The following is a 21,132-nucleotide window of genomic DNA, read 5'->3' as shown; positions in this document are numbered from 1 at the left end:
ATAGTGCAGATTCACAGCTTCGCAACATAACATGTTTTTTACTGTATAAGATTGGAAAACGGAATAGTGACATCTCTGCTGGACAATCTCATTCATTCCTTTATAAAATTTTCGACGTTAGTGTAGGATTGGAACAAGGAAAAGTGACATCTCTGCTGGAAGAAAAGGGTACTATCAAAGGGGTGCAGTATAAATCCGGACTGCACATGCTCCTCTCATAATAGTATGTGATGGTTGCTATTCGAACCTGCGGCGCTCCCTCTGCGATCCTAATGTGAAGATATAACATGTCAGAACTTTAGCTTTGTGAAATAAACAAGAAAATAGAATATTAAATTGAATGACGTATCTATGGACTTTCGAATAGCACATCAACCATTGTCATTGTTATTTGTGCAGGTTGACATTCCTTCTTATTGTGTTGGCTTGGTTCTCAAGAATTTCCAGCTTCCCTACGCAAATCATGGGCACATAATTTTGGCAGATCCTTCACCCTTATTGTTTTGTCTGTTTTCAGTTGTGTACATTTTTGTGTGAACATATATTTCCTTTATGATATTTTTTTTGTTTTTATCTTTTTCTTGTGGATTTTAAATGGACCGAAGATTTGGAAGTTGGTAACAGTATTGAGGTAGTTTTGAAGCTTAGTTTTGCTTTCCTCTTCCATTTTTGTGGTGAGCGATTGAGCATCAGGTATTCATAGTTAAATTTTCTAATTATTAATTCTATTATTGCCAAATACTATTTCGAAATTGAGCTCTTCCATTTGCAACTTGCAGGATCGAACTTTGATAGTGATCGAGTGCTTAGGCTGATCCCAGAGTGGTCTAAAAGTGTAAGATTGATTTTACCACAATATGTTTTATATCTCTTTCATGCTTTTCAAATGAAACCTCAAATTTTGGTCGTTTCTTCATTTGCTTCGTACAAAGTTTCAGCGGCATGATCCTTCTGTTATCTATTGGATTATCACAGGTTCAAAGCTGGGACGTCTTGATTAGGCTGTTGATTGAAAGGATGTTTGCAGAGCCATCAAATGCAACAACTGTCAAGTTTTTGAGTTATTTGAGTGAGCACTTGGCAGAAGCTGCTGATGCAGTGCTCTCTTGTGTTCTATTGCATGCTAAGCGACATAAAGAGTTAAGTACATTATGTTATATAGCATTTATGAAATATAAGGCCCGTATCCTTCTTAATAGTTAGCCGTTTGTAGTTTATACTAGTACCTAGTTGTTGTAAATTAGAACCAACTCACTCCCCTTTAGACCTTGTTGTTGATGAACTTTGGACAAGACTCAATGATAGATGAATCTTACACACACACACACAGAAAATAATCAAGCACACAAGACACAAGTGTTTATAGAGGTTCAGCAATTTGCCTACATCCTCTTTGGTGATCCCCTTGAGAAATTTCACTGATGAAGATAGGTTACAACTTTGGTTTACACAGAAACCCCCTTAGAACACTACCCTCACAATTTATTTCTCTCTCACCCTTGCTCACACCTTGATACACTTGAGAATTCTCTCCTCTTCTTGACTCACTAGTTCCCAGCTACTTTTCTTCCAACTCTCTCTAACACTCTTACTTAGTTCAGACTTGCTCCCTCTTTCCTTTAATACATAAGCCACTAGACTTGAGGGAAGACCCTTGCTTTGTCTCCCACGTTCTGCCCTTGAATACCTGACGTGGACCACAGGTTAGGCCAGCCACAAGCTATGTATTGATGGCTACTTGTGCAGCCACCCTATATAGAACCATAGGGTAGCTACACCTTGAAACAAGTCTTCCAATGTCCTTCAATGCTTCCTCAAACCTCCCAACTGATTGCCAACGTTCTTCTGACTCAGAAGTGACCCCTAGGGTCCTTGCAAGTAGGTGGGAGGCGATAGCCCTTGAATTAGAGTTCAAAACTCGAGAAATCCGAAACAGCATGTGCTAGTACTGGGTGACCGATCGTTTTTGCACAGAGTCGCAAGCGACCGGTCGCATGAAGCTGGTGACCGGTCGCCAGAAGTTTTCGCTCCAGACTTCGAATCTGCCTGAAAACAACCAGTCGCTTGCTTCGTGCGACCGATCGCTTTTAGGCAAAGTCTCCTGCGACCAGTCGCTTGAAACGGGCGACCGATCGCTCCCTATTCTGTCTCCGAAGCTTGTATCCTTTATGCGAGCCAATTTTCACAACACTAGTGATTATACAGTGACTTCCTGTATCTGTCTTTCTTTTAACTTTTCAACTTATTTGAAGACTTTTTTCAATTTTCTAGGCTAAAGTTTTCTTCTTTAATTTGTTTCGTCCTTTCTCTCTTTCAGAATTGATGAAAACAGCTTTTCTGGATGGGAGTGTCAAACCTATAGAAGTGATGACTCTGAAAAAAATGCAGCGGACTCTTTTGGAACACCTTTGCCCACTACTGTTGCATTCCTAAAAGGACACAAATTAATGTGCAAACAACCAATTAAAAATACCCGCAAGTGCACGAATCTAAAGAAGTGTAGATTATGTAAGTACGGGATCGATCCCACGAAGAACTTGTCGGTTTCCTATAAGTTCTAATTCGAGTACAAAGAGAACACTTAATTAACACACCACAATGCACAAATGCAAATTTGAAACTAAAAAGAAAGTAAAGAAATGTAAAAGAAACAAACAAAACAAAAAGGAAGTGTGCTGTGAACAGTAACCAGTGACCAGTCGTTTCTTCACAGAATCGAAATTTCAGAATTGTGTGATGAGTGACCAGTCGTGAGACACTAGCGACCGGTCGTTTCTTCACAGAATCGTTTTTTTCTCAAATGTGTGATGAGCGACCGGTCGTCAGGTAAAAGCGACCGGTCGTTTTTGGACAGAGTCGAAACTCAAATTTTGACGTGATGAGCGACCGGTCGTCAGGTAAAAGCGACCGGTCGTTTTTGCACAGAGTCGTTTTCTCTGTTTTTCAGTTTCGACCTCTGTCTAGTTTTTGACCTATAACTTTCCAACCGTACGTCCAAAATTCACGTTCTTTATACGGTTGGATTCAGCACAGAAAATGGAAGAACACAACACGGACCAAAAGTCCAAAACAATTACGGAAACAAATAAAATTCAGTAATAAAGACACATAACGTGTCAAACACGCAACTCACACACACATTGGGGGGGGGGGTGTTTGATTTGTTTGAAGTGACCTATTTCTATTGCATGAAAGTAAATGGACTTTGAAATTAAATGAGAATGGCAGAGATGAATTATCAAACTGTGAAATTAAAATGTAACAAACACTAGGGTTTCGGAATCCACCCTAAACAATTCTACCCATGTTCATGGATACTCAAGTGATGAACTCTAAACGTGTTGTTGAAGATGTTCGCAATCAAGACCAATACGAGTGGCTCAAGACGCATTGATTCTCTCTAATGTACATAAAGTGCAGTACGAGTGCTACAATACTTGTGCCTTCCCTATAATCGAATCTAGGTGTGCTTAGTACTTTGATTCAATTACAAGAAAAACCCATTAAGTTCAAAGAGAATATGAACATCACAAGAATCCTAATAGCATGGTGTTTACATTAGGTATTCAAGAAACCAATTCACATGGATGATTCTTACTTCATCCATTTATTGCTTAGGATAACATGAAGATACACATAATCCCAACAATCTCAAGAAGCATGCTTTCAAAGATGGCCAACCAAGGAAAAACACACATCAAAGATAGATTAATTTGGTGAATTGGAATTCATCAACAATATCTAGAAATTCATACACTCAAGCATCAAAACAATAAGGTTTTCATGTTTAGGGCTTCAACCTAAGCCCTAGCTATGGAGTTTAGTTGCTCATACTTATTCCAAATACAAACTCAAAATAAAATTAGAAAGAGTTTACAGATTTTGAGAAAATTGTGAAAGCTTCTAGGTCATCAATGGTGGAAGCTTTCTTCTCCACTTTGCTTGGCTGCACCTTGGCTTTCTCCTAGCTCCAAACTCTCCAAAATCTGCTTTTTATGTGTAGAATGATAGAATGAATTAATTGCCCACGTTCAAGAAGCTCTCCCCCTTCATATTGCCTCCCAAATGCCTTTTGCCCATCAATTCCAGCTCAAAGAAATAATATAAAACTCATGCTTTAGTTAAAGCCTTTGCCCTTGTCCCCTTTGCCATGATGAAACCTTGTCTTCACAAAGATGCCAATTGCTTCAGAAAATATCTCATTTACTAAGGTAATTTCTTGTTACCAAGTGTTATGGTAACAAGAAGAATCAAGATGACACAATGGAGGTAAAAGCTGGCCAATTTCGGATTTCCAGAGCTGTGGTAACATGCTGGATTGGTTGGATAGGCAATACTTGTCCAATGGAGCTCAAATTTGGATATGTTGTAGTTAACATCCATTGGAACAAGTTTCATGAAGATCTTCACCTCATCCGAGCACCAGAGCATGTTGATCCCAGGCCAAGAAGTTGACCTACGAATATGAACAAAAACAGAATTTATAACCAATAATGCACTTTTAGCTCATTTTCATTCTAACCAAGGTAAAATCTAAGAAAACACAAAAAGGAAGTAAAAAGCTATAAAATGTCAAGAACTAACTCAAAATAATAGGTGAATAACATGAAAAATCATGTGTAAAAATGAACCGAACAACTACTCATAATTAGGATGCTTCAGCTGAGAGTCTTTAATGACCTTAATTCATCTATAGCGTATGGCCAACTTTTTAATCAAGGCATTTCTCATGTTATACTCTCTCTCCATCTCCATATTAAACAAGTTTGCTTATTTGAAAATCTAAGGGTTGTATGGTTTCTGGAGTGTGTGTGTGTGTGAAAGAGAGAGAGAGAGAGATCTGATCTGTCTCTCTATAAACTACTGGTGGATTTTCAATTTAGAATCAACAATATCTGGAAAAAAGGATTGGATGCTTGGCATGTAATGGCTTAGCAATTGGGAAGTATTTGTTTTAGGAGTCCTCGATTTGAAGATACATGTTTTTGTGCACGTCTTACAAACGTGTACATTTTGTCTATCTGTCCAAACTGGTTTGGGCACAACTAATGTAACATCCAGATCCAAAATAAAAGGAATAGTGAATTAATTAATTTCAAGAATTATGAATTTGGAATTTTTCCCTCGTAGTCGGGGTAATTTGGTCATTTTTAATCCGGAAGGATTTCGGGGCAGTGGCTGGTACCTTTATGTAGGTCGTACTGAGACGAGTCCGTAAACATGCGGTAGGCTTGAATTGAAGTTGTAACGAGGAAGTTACGATCTAGAAACTCTCAGTGGCACAACCGTAATTATTTTGAAATTTATTTTAATAAATCTCAGAAATCTCTCTCCACACTCTCTCTCCCTCTCCCTCTCGCTGGTTCGCACGACAACCCCCCCCCCCCAAGCACAGCCGCATGCCTTCTCACCTTCGCAGCCACCACCGCAGGCTGCCAAGCACAGCCGCCACCGCCGTTGGAATTCGCCGGAAATTGCAGAAAAACAGCCGAAATTTTCATAAACTTCACGGAGCTCGTTCGGGTGATTCCGGCAACCAAATCTTGCGATCCAGGTATGGATCTTGAACCTCTCGAGCTTTTCTTGCTGCTGGTTGTGTTAGTTTTGAGAAATTTCTGTGTGTTGGTAGTCGTATAAGCGATTGAAAAATCTGCCAGTTTTAGCCTCCGATTTCAGCCATTCCCGTCGACTTTTTGGGGTAAGTCCAAGAACAAAAGTGACTCCAAATGAGGTTTTACACATAGGGTAGGAAGCTTGGCTGGTGGTTTGGAGTTTTTTCGGCCGCCGGAATTTTATATAGACACCCACGTGCTGGCAGCGCGTGGGCAGGGTAGTGGGGCCACTCTTTGTCCTAAAATGATCTCCTGGTTCTCACGAGCGCGTAGGTACTTTCGGATTCCAATTTGGATAACGTTTGAACCCTGAACGGATTTTGCCTATTGTGCGATTTCCTGGTTCGATACGTTAGAACCGTTGAATCGCTTCCAATTTAATATATGTTGACCTAGACTTTCCTAGGATCGTGTAGGAATTCGCGGATCGTGAATCGAGACCCCGAATGTTCCGATTCAATAAGTTAAAGTTTGCGTTTTACGATAACCGTCCTATCGTACGATCGCGAGTGATCCGACCGTCCGATCCGAACCAAACTTGTAGGACGTGTATCCTAGACCTTGTGGAGCCTATAGGAACTTTTGGATCGTAAAATGGAAGTCGTGGGTCCCGCGGGCCCAGTTGACCAAGTTTGGACAATTTGACCCTTGGTTGACCGTGAGTCTTCCGAGGTAGTTTTACCCTTCGTAAAGTACTAGCATGACCGTGTGAACGAGTCTTAACCATTATTTGAGTTATTTTGATTTTATTGGGAGTATGAGCTTGTTTATAATATCTAATGGAATTCTTGGTTATTATGTTGATAATTGAAATTATGAAATAGATGAGTATGGGATACTTGAGCCTTGGGCTCGACTATGATTATTAGGGAGTGAGTGGACATTGTTTTCAAATAATAAGCCTAATTTTATGATGGAAAAATTATGCATATCGATTTAAATGATTTATTAAATATTTCTTATATTCAATAGTTGAATATAATATCTTTATAAAGTATTTGCATTATATGTGAGTTTTGACATATTCGAGTATCTCGAGTCATATTTATATATAATTTTTGAGAAAGTGCTATCTTTATTGATTATGTGTGGGTTACTTGGGATGTTGTTGTGAGATGAGGAAAGATGTGAGATTAGAATGTTAGTTTGAGTGCTATTAGCACTACCTAAGGTACCTCCTCGGTTATGGGATATATGCTTGAGAGGTTATTGTTTATACTATGAATAGGTAAAATAGGAAAAATTAAATTAAGGAAGGGAATATTATCTCTATAATATTTATATAAGGGTTACGAACTCCACCATCATATGTACCTCCCCTTGGATGATGACACTTGGAAACAGTGGATATGGACACTGGGATACCTGGAAATGGTGGATATGGTTTGGATATGACGGAACCCGAGGCATCCTTAACAGGGTGTTGCTGTAGACCCTTAATTGGGTAGTCTGAGTGCGTAGGGTTGTTTCAGGCGTACGAGTCTTGAGGTTTTCGATCGTATGTGCTAGTTGAGAGTTAGTCCCTCAGTTGGATGGCTCGTTCCCTAGCCACATGGTCAATTTGAGGATTTTCCATGTGGACTAGTTAAACGATCCCCAGTTGGATTGCTTTCCCCATTACATGATGTGCATCATCATATATACCTCCCCTTTGGATACTGATACTTGGACATAGTGGATATGGATACGTGGATATGACAGAACCCGGTGCATCCTTAATGGGGTGTTGCTGTAAACCCTTAATTGGATACTCTGTGCCTGTAGGGCTGTTTCAGGCGTACGAGTCTGTGCCTGTAGGGCTGTTTCAGGCGTACGAGTCTTGAGGTTTTCGATCGTACATGCTGGCTGAGAGTTAGTCCCCCGGTTGAACGACTCGTTCCCTAGCCACATGGGTGTTGAGGATTTCCTCCATGTGATCTAGTTAAACAATCCCCGGTTTGGATTGTTGTCCCCTGGTACCTGATAATGGTGAGAGGTGGGTGTTATTTTATATATATATATATGCGTACATATTACATATAGGTATATGTGGATTCGTTGTCAGGTCGAGATTCTTGAGTTGTGCTTCTTAAGCACCTTGTATGTGTATGAATGTTTAAGCTTTGGATTGGGAAGTGCTACTCGGCAACATACACGTTGGATAGAGTATGGTTGCGCGGAAAGAACTAATAAAAGGAAAGGAACTCATAAAGTGTTCAGGAGTTGCCTTGTCGAATCTGATGTAGCGAGGAATTTAAATTTATTCGTAGGTTTTACTTTAAATGATCGTATATTATCGGAGTTGTGACCGTTGATGAAAGAACTACGTGTGGCTTGATCCCTCACCCAAGAGTACATAGGTAGCCTGGGGTCTCACTAAGGTGCAGCCGCGAAATATTCTATGTTTAAAAGGTTTGATTGATTCTGAGTATGTGAATAGATTTTGATGTGGTTATTGGAATCGAACCCTATTTATTAGCACTGTTGGATTCGGTTTTGAATATGTTGGTATGCCTGAAGCTTGATTTAAACTTGAGCGATATTAAATGCTTGTTTATTCCTCAGTTATCACTTAAATGAATTTTATTAAATAGTGTCTGTGGTTCTAATAGGTCTGAGGACCTTTTCGAAGTAAACGATTGATTCTAGGTTGGTTATATTGTATAACGGGCCTGAGAACTTTATAACTGATAGTGGTTATATCTTGATTTATTTGGAGGTTGAAAGCCTATCTTTGTAAACTGTGTATTGCGTGTGCTGCGAGTTGGGATATAAAATGTGTCTTTAACAGGTTGAAAAATTTCGGGAATAGTCCAACTTTCAGGGGAGACTGCCGAAATTTCAACAGAAAGTCTCGTTCTTCTGTAAGTGGGTCCGACATCGGTGTGATGTTGGAATTTTCAAAGGATTCGTTTCAAGTTTCGAGGAATTCGGGGCGGGTCCTGTCAACTAACATAAAGGGAGAGCTTATACATAATATTGAAATAAACCGCAATTCTTCTCCCAGAACTCACAAAACTTGCTAGGGTTTTTGAATTGAAAATCTCTCTCTCTCACTCTCTCCCTCTACGAGTGGCTAGAATCTCTGAACTGATGCGTGCGGATAGTCCCATCAACGATATCCGTCTTCGGCTGCACCAGGCAGCATGTGATGTTCGATATTGTGCACAGAATATGGGAAACCACGTCGGTTTAACCATCACGCGAGACATTGAGATTGAAGCAGCAGTAGACTTCAAGAAATCAAGAATTGAGCGAAGGCATGTCAGATTTTGGGTCTGTGCTGACAATCCAGAGGACAATCAATGCATGAAGGAAAGCTCCTCCGCGCCGACCTCAGGTGCAATGAATTTCCGATGGCCATCCCACTTTTACATTCTATGGCCATCGGAAATTTATTGCACCTGAGGCCGGCACGGAGGAGCTTTCTCTTCATGCGGCGATTGTCCTCCGGATTGTCAGCACAGACCCAAACTTTGACAGGGCTCCACTTCATTCTTGATTTCTTGAAGTCTATTGCTGCTTCAATCTCAATGTCTCATGTGATGGTTAAACCGACGTGGTTTCCTATATTATGTGCACAATGTCGAACATCACGTGTTGCTTGGCGCAGGCGAAGACGGACATCATTGATGCAAATATCAGCACGCATCAGTTTAGAGATTCTAGCCATTTGTAGAGATTGAGAGGGAGAGATTTTCAATTCAAAAATCTTAGCAGGTTTTGGGGGAAGAATTGAGGTTTATTTCAATATTATGTATAAGGGCTCTCCCTTTGTGTTAGCTATGCCCAAACCTTTTAATAAGTACCGTTTATGACCTTTGCATGTGCTGCCAGTTTGGATATAAAATGTGTCTTTAACATGTTGAAAAATTTCGGAAAAAGTTCAATTTTCAGGGAAAAATTTCGGGAAAAGTCCAATTTCGGGAAAAATTCAATATTATGTATAAGCTCTCTCTTTGTGTCAGTTGACAGGACTCGCCCCGAATTCCTCGGAACTCGAACCGAATGTTGTGGAAATTCCCACATCACACTGTAGAAATTGGACTTTTCCCGAAATTTTTCAACTAACACAAAGGGAGAGCTTATACATAATATTGAACTTTACCCGAAATTGGACTTTTTCTGAAATTTTTCCCTGAAAATTGGACTTTTCCCGAAAGTTTGGGTATGTGCTGACAATCCGGAGGACAATCGCAGCATGAAGAGAAAGCTCCTCCGTGCCGGCCTCAGGTGCAATAAATTTCTGGTGGCCTGTTCGGTTCATTTTTACACATGATTTTTCATGTTATTCACCCACTATTTTGAGTTAGTTCTTGACATTTTATAGCTTTTTACTTCCTTTTTGTGTTTTCTTAGATTTTGCCTTGGTTGGGATGAAAATGAGCTAAAAGTGCATTATTAGTTATAAATTCTGTTTTTGTTCATTTTCGTAGGTCAACTTCTTGGCCTGGGATCAACATGCTCTGTTGCTCGGATGAGGTCATGATCTTCATGAGACTTGTTCCAATGGATGTTAACTACAACATATCCAAATTTGAGCTTCATTGGACAAGTATTGCCTATCCAACCAATCCATCATGTTACAACAGTTCTGGAAATCCGGATTTGGCCAGCTTTTACCTCCCTTGTGTCATCTTAACTTCTTGTTACCATAACTCTTGGTAACAAGGAATTACATTTGTAAAATAGATATTTTCTGAGCTTTTGGCATCTTTGTGAAGTCAAAGCTCCATCATGGCAAGGGGACAATGGGCTAAGGCTTTATCAAAGGTGGTAGTTTTATATTAAAAGGTAAAAGCTGGAAAGGAGGAGAGAGGGAGGAGAAGTCAAAATTGCAATCTGATATTGGGAGCCTTTTGATCGTGGGAAATCAGGCTATTCCACATTCTACACAACTTGAGAGCAGCTTTTGGGGAGCTAAGAGCAAGGAAGGAGAAGGAGGTGCAGCCAAGGAAGAAAGGAGAAGACTTCCACCATTGAAGACTTCAAGCTTTCATCATTTCCAAATCTGTAAACTCCTTCTAGTTATATTTCGAGTTTGTATTTGGAATAAGTATGAGCAACTAAACTCCATAGCTAGGGCTTAGGTTGAAGCCCTAAACATGATTACCTTATTGTTTTGATGCTTGAGTGTATGAATTTCTAGATGTTGTTGATGAACCCCATTCACTAATTGAATTTTATGATATGTGTTTGCTTCCTTTGCTTAATCACCTTAGGTTGTATGCATGTAGCTAAAGTTGAGAAGTTGTGTAAGATAACCAAGAACACAATTTCTAATTAGCAACAAATGATTGAACTTGTTTAAGTGAGCATCATGTGAATTGGTTTCTTGACAACAATTGATGAATTCCAATTCACCAAATTAATCTATCCTTGATGTGTGTTTTCCTTGATTGATTACCTTTGAAAGCATGCTTCTTGAGGTTGTTGGGATTATGTGTATCTTCATGTTTTCCTAAGCAATAGATGGATGGAGTAAGAACCATCCATGTGAATTGGTTTCTTGAATACCTAATGTAAACACCATGCTATTAGGGTTCTTGTGATGTTCATATTCTCTTTGAACTTAATGGGTTTTCCTTGCAATCGAATTGAAGTACGAACCATACCTAGGTTCGGTTATGAGGAGGGCACAAGTATTGTAGCACGAACCATGCACTTTACGTATATTAGAGAGAATCAATGCGTCTTGAGCCACGACCCATGGTCTTGATTGCGAACATCTTCATCAATACATTTAGAGTTCATCACTTGAGTATCCATGAACATGGGTAGAATTGTTTAGGGTGGATTCCGAAACCCTAGTGTTTGTTACATTTTAATTTCACATTTTGATAATTCATCTCTGCCATTCACATTTAAATTCAAAGTCCATTTACTTTCATGCAATAGAAATAGGTCACTTGAACCAAATCAAAAAACCCCCCCAATGTGTGTGTGAGTTGCGTGTTTGACACGTTTTGTGTCTTTGTCACTGAATTTTGTTTGTTTCCGTAATTGTTTTGGACTTTTGGTCCGCGTTGTGTTCTTGCATTTTCTGTGCTGATTCCAGCCGTATAAAGAACGTGAATTTTGGATAAACGGTTGGAAAGTTATAGGTCAAAAACTGGACAGAGGTCGAAACTGAAAAACAGAGAAACGAATCTGTCCAAATGGTGATAAACGGGTGATAGAAAGTGCTGTTTGTGTTTTTCTTTGTTTTCTTGTGTTGTTTCATTTCTTTTATCTTCCTTACTTCATTTTTAGTTTCCAATTTGTATTGTGTTTGTGTGTTGTGTAAAATTAGTGTTCTTTACGTACTCAAATTAGAACTTATAGGAAACCGACAAGTTCTTCGTGGGATCGACCCCGTACTTACATAATCTATACTTCATTAGATTCGTGCACTTGCGGGTATTTTTAATTGGTTGTTTGCACATTAATTTGTGTCCTTTTAGGATTGCAACATGGCCATAGGATGTAAAAGTGGGATGGCCACCGGAAATTCATTGCACCTGAGGTCGGCGCGGAGGAGCTTTCCTTCATGCGTTGATTGTCCTCTGGATTGTTAGCGCAGACCCAAAATTTGACAGGCCTTCGCTCAATTCTTGATTTCTTGAAGTCTATTGCTGCTTCAATCTCAATGTCTCGCGTGATGGTTAAACCGACTTAGTTTCCTATATTATGTGCACAATGTCGAACATCACGTGTTGCTTGGCGCAGGCGAAAACGGACATCATTGATGTGACTATCAGCATGCATCAGTTTAGATATTCTAGCCATTTGTAGAGGGAGAGAGAGAGAGAGAGAGAGAGATTTTCAATTCAAAAACCTTAGCAGGTTTTGGGGGAGGAATTGATATTTATTTCAATATTATGTATATGGGCTCTCCCTTTGTGTTAGTTGTGTCCAAACCTTTTAATAAGCACCGTTTATGACCTTTGCATGTGCTGCCAGTTTGGATATAAAATGTGTCTTTAACATGTTGAAAAATTTCATGAAAAGTCCAATTTGCAGGGAAAAATTTCGGGAAAATTCCAATTTCGGGAAAAGTTCAATATTATGTATAAGCTCTCTCTTTTTGTTAGTTGACAGGACCCACCCCGAATTCCTCGGAACTCGAGACGAATGTTGTGGAAATTCCCACATCACACTGTGGAAATTGGACTTTTCCCGAAATTTTTCAACTAACACAAAGGGAGAGAGCTTATACATAATATTGAACTTTTCCCGAAATTTTTCAACATGTTAAAGACACATTTTATATCCAAACTGGCAACACACGCAAAGGTCATAAACGGTGCTTATTAAAAGGTTTGGGCACAGCTAACACAAAGTGAGAGCCCCTATACATAATATTGAAATAAACCTCAATTCTTCCCCTAAAACCTACTAAGGTTTTTGAATTGAAAATCTCTCTCTCTCCCTCTACAAATGGCTAGAATCTCTAAACTGATACGTGCTGATAGTCACATCAATGATGTCCGTCTTCGCCTGCGCCAAGCAACACGTGATGTTCGACATTGTGCACATAATATAGGAAACCACGTCGGTTTAACCATCACGCGAGACATTGAGATTGAAGCAGCAATAGACTTCAAGAAATCAAGAATGGAGTGGAGGCCTGTCAGAGTTTGGGTCTGTGCTGATAATCCGGAGGACAATCGCCGCATGAAGAGAAAGCTCCTTTGCGCCGACCTCAGGTGCAATGAATTTCCGGTGGCCATCCCATTTTTACATCCTATGGCCACTGGAAATTTATTGCACCTGAGGCCGGCACGGAGGAGCTTTCTCTTCATGCGGCGATTGTCTTCCGGATTATCAGTACAGACCCAAACTTTGACAGGCCTCCACTCCATTCTGTGTTGTACCAAATGCTACTGATTCTTCTGATTCTTGTTATTTGTGAATTTAGGGCTGCTACTGATTCTTGTTATTTGTGAATTTAGGGCTATGTGTGAATTTGTTCAAATTCTGTGTTGTATGGCTAATTTGAATCCAAATGCTACTGATTCTTCTGATTATTGTTATTTGTGATTCTTCTGATTCTTGTTATTTGTGAATTTAGGGCTATGTGTGAATTTGTTCAAATTCTATGTTGTACCAAATGCTACTGATTCTTCTGATTAGTGAATTTAGGGCTATGTGTGAATTTGTTCTAATGGCTAATTTGATTTTGTGCAGTGGTGGCAAAAACAAAGGAAAGAAAAGAAAAAGGTTCTGTGATGTCTCTTCTGGCCTTTTTCTTTCCCCTCCCTAAACCCTAAGAATTGTTACATAAGAATTGTTACATATGGATGAATTGTTACATAAGAATTGTTACATATGGATGAATTGTTACATAAGAATTGTTACATATGGATGAATTGTTACATTGACTATTGTTACATTGTTACATAAGAATTGTTACATATGGATGAATTGTTACATTTGGTCAATTTTAGTTGCTTTACCAAATTTCGTTCTCTATAATTTTAGTTCTTCACAGTGATACATATTAGAAGTAGAAATAAAAAAATAGCCCTTTTAAAAATATTTTTTTATAAAAAAAAATAGTATTGGCTGCAACAGTCATATAAGTGCAACCAAACCCAAGGTGATAACATGTAGTGGGACCCAATACCGGCCCAATATGATTTAACCAGATCATTAAACGAGAATTTGGTCTCAACTCAAATGAACCAGCTCAGCCCAATATGATTTAGGCACTTGTTAAATTTAGATTTAACCAGATCCTGTAAAGCTAAATGAGTCTTAACGTGTAAGGAGTCGAGTGTTTTCATTTGATAATGGCTGTGAAATCACTCTCGAATCATTTTTCTAAGGTGAAAATTTAAATTATTATAATTTTCTAGGAGAGAGAACTCAAGTGCAAGGAGGCGGACATAGGGGTGGGCACGGTACGGTATGGTACGGTATTGAGCCCGTACCGCTACCGATACCGGAAATTTAAATCGGTATGGTACGATATGGGATTATCATTTGTCAAAATTGGTATCGTACCGTACCGTGCCAAATCGGTATCGGTACCATTTCGGTACCAAACTGACACAACTAAAAATGAACCAATTCAATATTCAACATATTCATTCACCAAAATAAGTGATGCCTAAATTACAAATTCAAATATTCAACATATTCAATATCCATCAACATATTAAATATCCAAATCAACCAAATCAATATTTATCCATCAACAGATTCATCAAATCCAAATGGTTAAAACTCATGCCTTATGGCTTACAAACCAAAATAGTTAAAATTATGGAGGAGAGTGAGGGTTTGGCTTTGGCGTTTGAGAGGCAAGTGAGAGACAGCGAGAGAATGAAAATAAATAAATTATATTTCAATACTATTCGGTACGGTACGGTATTGACCGGTACCAAATACTTGATACCGCTACCATACCATACTCTATTGGTACGGTACGGTACGGTACCAAATATCTCCCTATCCCAAATGAAACGGTATGAAATCCGTATGGTACAGTTTGGTTAGGGTACGGTTTCGGTATTTCGGTTTTAGATGCCCACCCCTAAGCGGACATATGTAGAACTAGCCTAACTCATATGTACAACCGTTTGAATTGTTTAAACATGCAAAAGAAACCAATCCAGCCCACATTTTAGTTTTAACATTAAAATGTGTAACTTTTATATCCAATTTGAACCAAATCGTAATTAGTTTTGATAGATTTGGTTTAATTTGACATATTTAAAACACCGTCTAACTTGTACGAAACCGCATATTTTACTTTTCTTCAACACTTGACATTTTCTTATTAGTTATCACCGTTTACTATCATATTTTATATTACACATTGATATAAACCATTTAATACTAAAACCTGAAATCCCTAACTCATTCGAATTTGACCTCTCTCTCAAAATTTCTCCATCTTCAATAGTGAGAAGTTTCCTTTTGATATATAAGAATGATTTTCGATTAGTTCAGTTGTGTTACTAGTTTGAGGTCTAAACATTAGTTCCATGTGTAATTTGAGACCTAAACCAAATCGTATTGCCTCGACTCACGTGATCATTGAAATACATACAACACATCACGAGTGCACATAGTATTTTTAAATTCTCATGCTGGGCCATGATTTCTTCCACTTTTTGGGTGTGTCAACATCTCTCTTTTAATGTGAATTTTTATTTACTTTTACTATCTATAATTGCTTTCACATGTTGGCATATTTGGAAATTGCGTTGTAAGATGGCCTTTGAGCAAAGCAGACCCTCTCTAGATATAGCTATAAGAGAGTCTCAAACAGCCTATGCAGAGTTCAATAGTGCACAGATCCACAAGAATGTCATCCATAGGCTGCCTCCTCAAAATATATCCCCAACTCAGCGGTGGATGCCTCGTTGTAATGATTTTGTAAAAGTTAATGTAGACGCCTTTTGGAAGCAAGGTATGGATGTGGCCAGAGTGGGGATCATAATTAGAAGAGCCGATGGGTCTTTCCTGGTAGGTTTCTCAGGCCAAACCAATGTGTCCTCCTCAATTGAGGCTGAGACTTCGGCAATAATGGAAAGCTGCAAGTTTGCTCTTCATGAGGGTTTGAATAATGTGATAATTGAATCCAACTCACGCGAGGAGATTTCTAGTGTTCATGGAAGCATTGCGAGAGGGAGGTGGCAATTCTACCCTCTTCTCAAAACCATTCGACTATTCTTTAGTAATTTTCATCAATGTGGTCCTGGATTCCTAGAACTGCCAACTTGGCAGCTGATCATTTGGCCAAGCTATCTTCCTCGAGGATGTGCTCTTTTGTCCGGGTTGACCGACCTCCATCCTCTCTGATAGGCATTCTAAACAAGGATGGCCTACCATGCCCACCGCCACAAAATGGTTAGCCTAAGGCTTTTTGAAGCAGTGTCTCTTTCTTTCCAATATGTATCCACAAGCTATGTCCACTTTTGATGTTTTATTTGCCTGTAGTCCCCTGTCATTGGACTCCTGCCTGTTTGTATTTGGTGCTTTGTTTGCGCCCTTGTTTTATTCAAGTACTAGTTTGTCCAAAAAAAAAAAACAAACAACAGCTTGCATTTCATTTTTCCATTGAAGGATATCAACTCTACCCAAGCATCTTAATTGTGGTAGCAATTACAAATTAAAATCTACCTCCAATGTGATTGTGGAAGTTGAGAAGTCGAATTCATGTATCCATATGAAACGTTGTAATGAAGAAGATGAACCAGTTAGTTACTTCGGTATTAGGTTATTGCTTTCTAATTTCTTGGTGACTGCTTCTGTATGTGTTGTACTGGATAAAATACCAATATGTTAATCCGTACCTGCCATTTCATATCGTAGGTGCTAATTTCAGTTGTCAGCTCCCAGTTAGAAATTCCAGTTGTCATTCATGACTACTTATACATTCACGAAATTCCCCTAATTAAGGTAGAATTTGTGTGTCAAGTACTTGAAAGTGTTTGCCAGAATCCAACACAAACATTATGTTGTCCGAAAACTCTTGTTATTTCCCAACCATAACCAAAAAAGAATTTGCACTGGAAAAAATAAGCAAATAAAAAAAGCATAATCATTACAAATCAATTAATCAAAACACGGTACTTAATAAATAAGTGCAAGATCTCGGGATCATTTAAACCTTGTATCGCACTTATTACATGCATACACACAATTACTTTTTAAGTATTGTACGTACTCACTACAGGCATACAAATTCAACATTTGAAGGCAATTTTAATTTAACGAGTTGCATGGCATGCTCTCTTGCCTTCGCTTCCTCAACGACTTCTTTACTTCCCCTATCCATTTCACTAGGATACGTTTCACTAGGATACATCCAACGCCGGACAGGATCAATAACAATTTTCTCTAACGCAGTAGCACTCTTTATTAAGAACTTTATATGTTCAACAGCAGAAGCACGGGCACGATACCCTACTATTTCTACTAGCTTGAGGTAATGATGGGGGCATTTAGCAGCTTTCTTTATTTTTCTACCGTTTATGGGTAGAGAGAAATCCAACTGCACCAAGAAAACAATTTAGTGTACAGCACAAGAAGAAACATAAGGATAATTTCTATTAGCAAGTTGGCATCACACAACTAAATTTTCCTTTTTTTGTTGTACTTTTCATTCTTCAAAATTGTTAATGGAACAAAAAGAACATGAACGAAATCACCAAAAGTGCACATACAAAGACCTACATGTAGTTTTACTCTGTAATCTACGAGTACAAACATACATACCTTCAACGCGAGTCTTTGCAAGAAAGGAGATGCTTTCAGAAAAGAAGTTAAATGATGAAGAGCCAGACGGTACTCCGCAAAAAGTATTAATTCCAAATGCTTGAGATTTGCTAGTGTAGGAAACACATGTTCCCGATTGTAAACCTGAAAACCAAACAAGGAGCAATAATGAGCTACATATCCATGAAAGAAGAAAAAAAAACCAACACAATAGTAATTACATATACTAACCGATCCAGTGATATCCAGCATGAGACTCTCCAACTGAGAAAGATAACATGAAAGTTGGCTAGAGTAAAGCTTTATGGATGCAGGGTGCAGGGAAATATGGGAAATGGACACCTCCACAAGCAATGGTACATTACTGAGAAGTAGGTTCATCGCAACACCCCGATACATAAATGAAACAATGTTTGCCCCTGAAATCTCAATGCTTTTAAGGGCACAACAATATTTTATCACTAAATGCTTCAATGTAACCGCTGGATGAACAACTCTTATATTAACCAAACTTTTCGTTTCGGACACGGTTAATTGTTCAAGAACTGGACAGTTGGACAATAAGTATTCAAGAACTCCATCAGTCACATCAACACATTTGAAAAGAAGAACTTTAAGGTCGTGAAATCTAATTTTGTATCCACAAGGGCGTAGACTTGGAAGGTAAGAATGCAAGTTCCTCTTTTCGAGACCTAACAGTTTGTTGGGAAACGCATACATCTTTTTTGAACCAACGCTATTTTGTAAAGAAAACTTCAACATGAGTGTTTCAACTCCCTTTTCCATTGCAAACTGAATCCATTTGTCAATGGAACTTCTAAACCGACTATTTAGTTGGAAGCAAACCCTGAATTCTTTGATTTTTGGGCCTTTATGCTGTTCCACCACACGATTCACCCAATTGACATACATACCGCTTTCTAGGTATCTTTTTTTTTTTTTGAGGAGGACGAAGCGGTAGATATTTTTACCAGTATCATAGTTTTTAGCATCAAAGTTGAGAAACATAGTGGACATCCACACATACTGCCAACGTCTAGAAAGGATACTAGTAGCGGTTGCCTCCTTTAGCGACAAAAGAGACAATATACTGACAAGAATTTCATCTGGCATCTCACTAATTTTGTCAACCAAGTTGTACACACCTTTTTCTCCCTCATTCTTTCCCGAGTTCTTTTCTTCACAACATCTACGTCGCTTCCCTGAGTTCTTTCCTTCACAACATCTGTGTAGCTTTCTTGAGTTATCTGCTTCACAATGTCTGTGTCGCTTTCCTGAGTTATTTCCTTCACAACGTCTTAGTCGCTTTCCCAAGTTGCACTCATACTTCTAATAGAAGAATCAGCCCGAATAAAATAAAAATGAAAAGAGTAAAGAGGGGGGAATTTTACTGGGTAATTATCTCTCTTTAATGTCATGATTCCATCACATTGTTATATTTAATTCACATGAAGAAATAATAAATAAAACAATGACAACCACAATAAAACCAACCATAATGCACCTACATATAAGAGAAAGAACAACGGAAGAATTTTTTTTTCTACAAAGTTAGATATGGATAAATAAAAAAAGGATGCAACTTTTAAACTGTTTATATATCTGGGTAACTGAAAAAAAGGGTTCCAATTATATACCAGTGTAATATCTGGGAAACGAAAAGGATCCAACTTTCAAACCAATTAGATATTCCTGATATAGAGAATGTGCAAGGATCGGATTAGTTTGGTTTTGCGCCTAAACCACAGCTCAACTGATTACATTACAACGGATTGGCTTGGTTTGGTTTTGACTAAAACCACAAGGGAAACCAAACCAAACAAAACCATTGTTGGTTGGTTTGATTTGGCAGGTTTGAGCCTTAACCAAATTTTTTTTTTCCCCACCTCCTGCCACATTTACAGATCCGCTACTGACTTTCAAAACATAAAAAATCCAATCAAACCCAACCTGCTTACAAGTGCTAAGCATTCTATCAACTTAAAACTTTCAAAACATCAATATTTCATCAAAAAATCCTAATTTCCAGCACATCAAACCTACAATAGATCATCTAAGTTCACTAATTTCCAACACATTAAACATTCAGCAAGCATATCTAGCATATTCACAATTCACAATTCAGCAAACATGAAACAGAAAATTAATTATAGTGTGAGAGAGTATTAAAGCATGAAACAGCAGAAATAAAGACTCAATGCCAATGGGTTCCCACCACAGTGTTGGTGGCTTCCCCTTCCCCCACGGCACCCCAGTTCGAACCCCAGGGTCGAACTCCAATGTAACAACAAATAAAGACTTAATCTATAAGAGAGATCATGAAACAACAGAAAAAAAAAAATCTTCAACAACAAAGATCACCAATTTTTATAAGGCTAAATGTTAATTAACAGAAACCCAAGATATCAGAACTCACCACCACTGGCATCGAGTCAGATTGATCCATAATCACCAAAAAGCAGCAAGCAGATCAGTTAACAATCCGGGTCCTGTACCAGTTAAATCCACATATAAAGTTTAAAACGAATATGAGAAGAAAAATTAAAAATTAACTCCAGGTTTAAAAGATTGTTGAACATGCTTACCAAATCTCTGAGAGGAAATAGACTACGGCTTGGCTAGGGTTTTCTCTTGGCTCGAAAGGGTTAGGCGAGGGACTAAGAGTCAGGTGTCGCGGAAGGAAGGGAGAGCCTGAGATGCTCGACTGAGGAGGACGATTCCAATGAGTTGATCGAAAAAATAGACAGAGCCCACCCTCCCCACAGCACTCTTCGCGCTGGAATTTTACACGATTTGCCGTGGTGAACAAGGCACCAGGGTAGATAGAAGAGAGAGTCGAATCTATTACTGCTTTAATTAGGAGACTAGCCCTCACGCATGTGCCAATTGGTTTTCTTTTTTCTTTTTTATTTTATTTTTAGAATTAAGAAAAGATAACATGGGTAGTCATATTTAAAAAAATTAAAATTAAAAACAAAATCATATAATAGGTCCTACTTTATGTTTAAATTAAACAAGGGCATTTTATGGTATTTTGAATGTTTCACCATTCTTTGCCTTTTGCTTTATATATATACTAGTCTCTCTGCACGTGCTTCCGCACCTGCAAGAGGCTTTTTTAAAAAAAATGTAAATTTATTTTAGAATTAAAAAAGATAATGGGTAGTTGTGTTCCATAAAAATACGATCAATTATCTTATTTTTCTTTTAATTTAATTTTTTTAAAATATGAAAAAATGTGAATTTACCATATTATCCTCATTTAATTAATAATTTCAATTCTTAATGTTTGCATTAAGCAAGGGCATTTTCTGGTATTTTGAATGTT

General features: G+C 38.4%; 1 protein-coding gene and 1 long non-coding RNA gene across 2 annotated transcripts; one reads left to right on the top strand and one right to left on the bottom strand.

The window, feature by feature from the left end:
• Positions 1-753: 753 nt before the first annotated feature.
• LOC110757201 (uncharacterized) lies at positions 754-2,575 on the top strand. Its single transcript, XR_002526766.2, has 3 exons — positions 754-835; positions 976-1,139; positions 2,318-2,575. It is a non-coding gene; the product is annotated as an uncharacterized LOC110757201 (long non-coding RNA).
• Positions 2,576-17,102: 14,527 nt separating this feature from the next.
• LOC110757244 (putative F-box/FBD/LRR-repeat protein At5g62970) lies at positions 17,103-20,605 on the bottom strand. The gene is made up of 5 exons (XM_088245449.1): positions 20,390-20,605; positions 20,221-20,293; positions 18,036-19,133; positions 17,805-17,948; positions 17,103-17,580 (listed from the first exon to the last, which is right to left on the bottom strand). Exons 2-5 carry the CDS (start codon positions 20,248-20,250, stop codon positions 17,257-17,259), a joined length of 1,596 nt encoding a protein of 531 aa, XP_088101575.1. The 5' UTR covers positions 20,251-20,293; positions 20,390-20,605; the 3' UTR covers positions 17,103-17,256.
• Positions 20,606-21,132: the final 527 nt, after the last annotated feature.

This window comes from Prunus avium, chromosome 8 (assembly GCF_965620075.1).
Source record: "Prunus avium chromosome 8, drPruAviu1.hap1.1, whole genome shotgun sequence".
Lineage (NCBI taxonomy): Eukaryota > Viridiplantae > Streptophyta > Magnoliopsida > Rosales > Rosaceae > Prunus > Prunus avium.
This window is presented reverse-complemented; position numbering and strand designations above follow the sequence as displayed.

Bases quoted from the DNA above. Each gene is read 5' to 3' on its own strand.
- LOC110757244 (XM_088245449.1), bottom strand. From the start codon at position 20,250: ATGGATCAATCTGACTCGATGCCAGTGGTG. The intron at 19,134-20,220 runs GTGAGTTCTGAT...TTCTTCTATTAG, and splicing joins CTGACTCGATGCCAGTGGTG to AAGTATGAGTGCAACTTGGG. The intron at 17,949-18,035 runs GTTAGTATATGT...TTTGGTTTTCAG, and splicing joins TGCTGGATATCACTGGATCG to GTTTACAATCGGGAACATGT.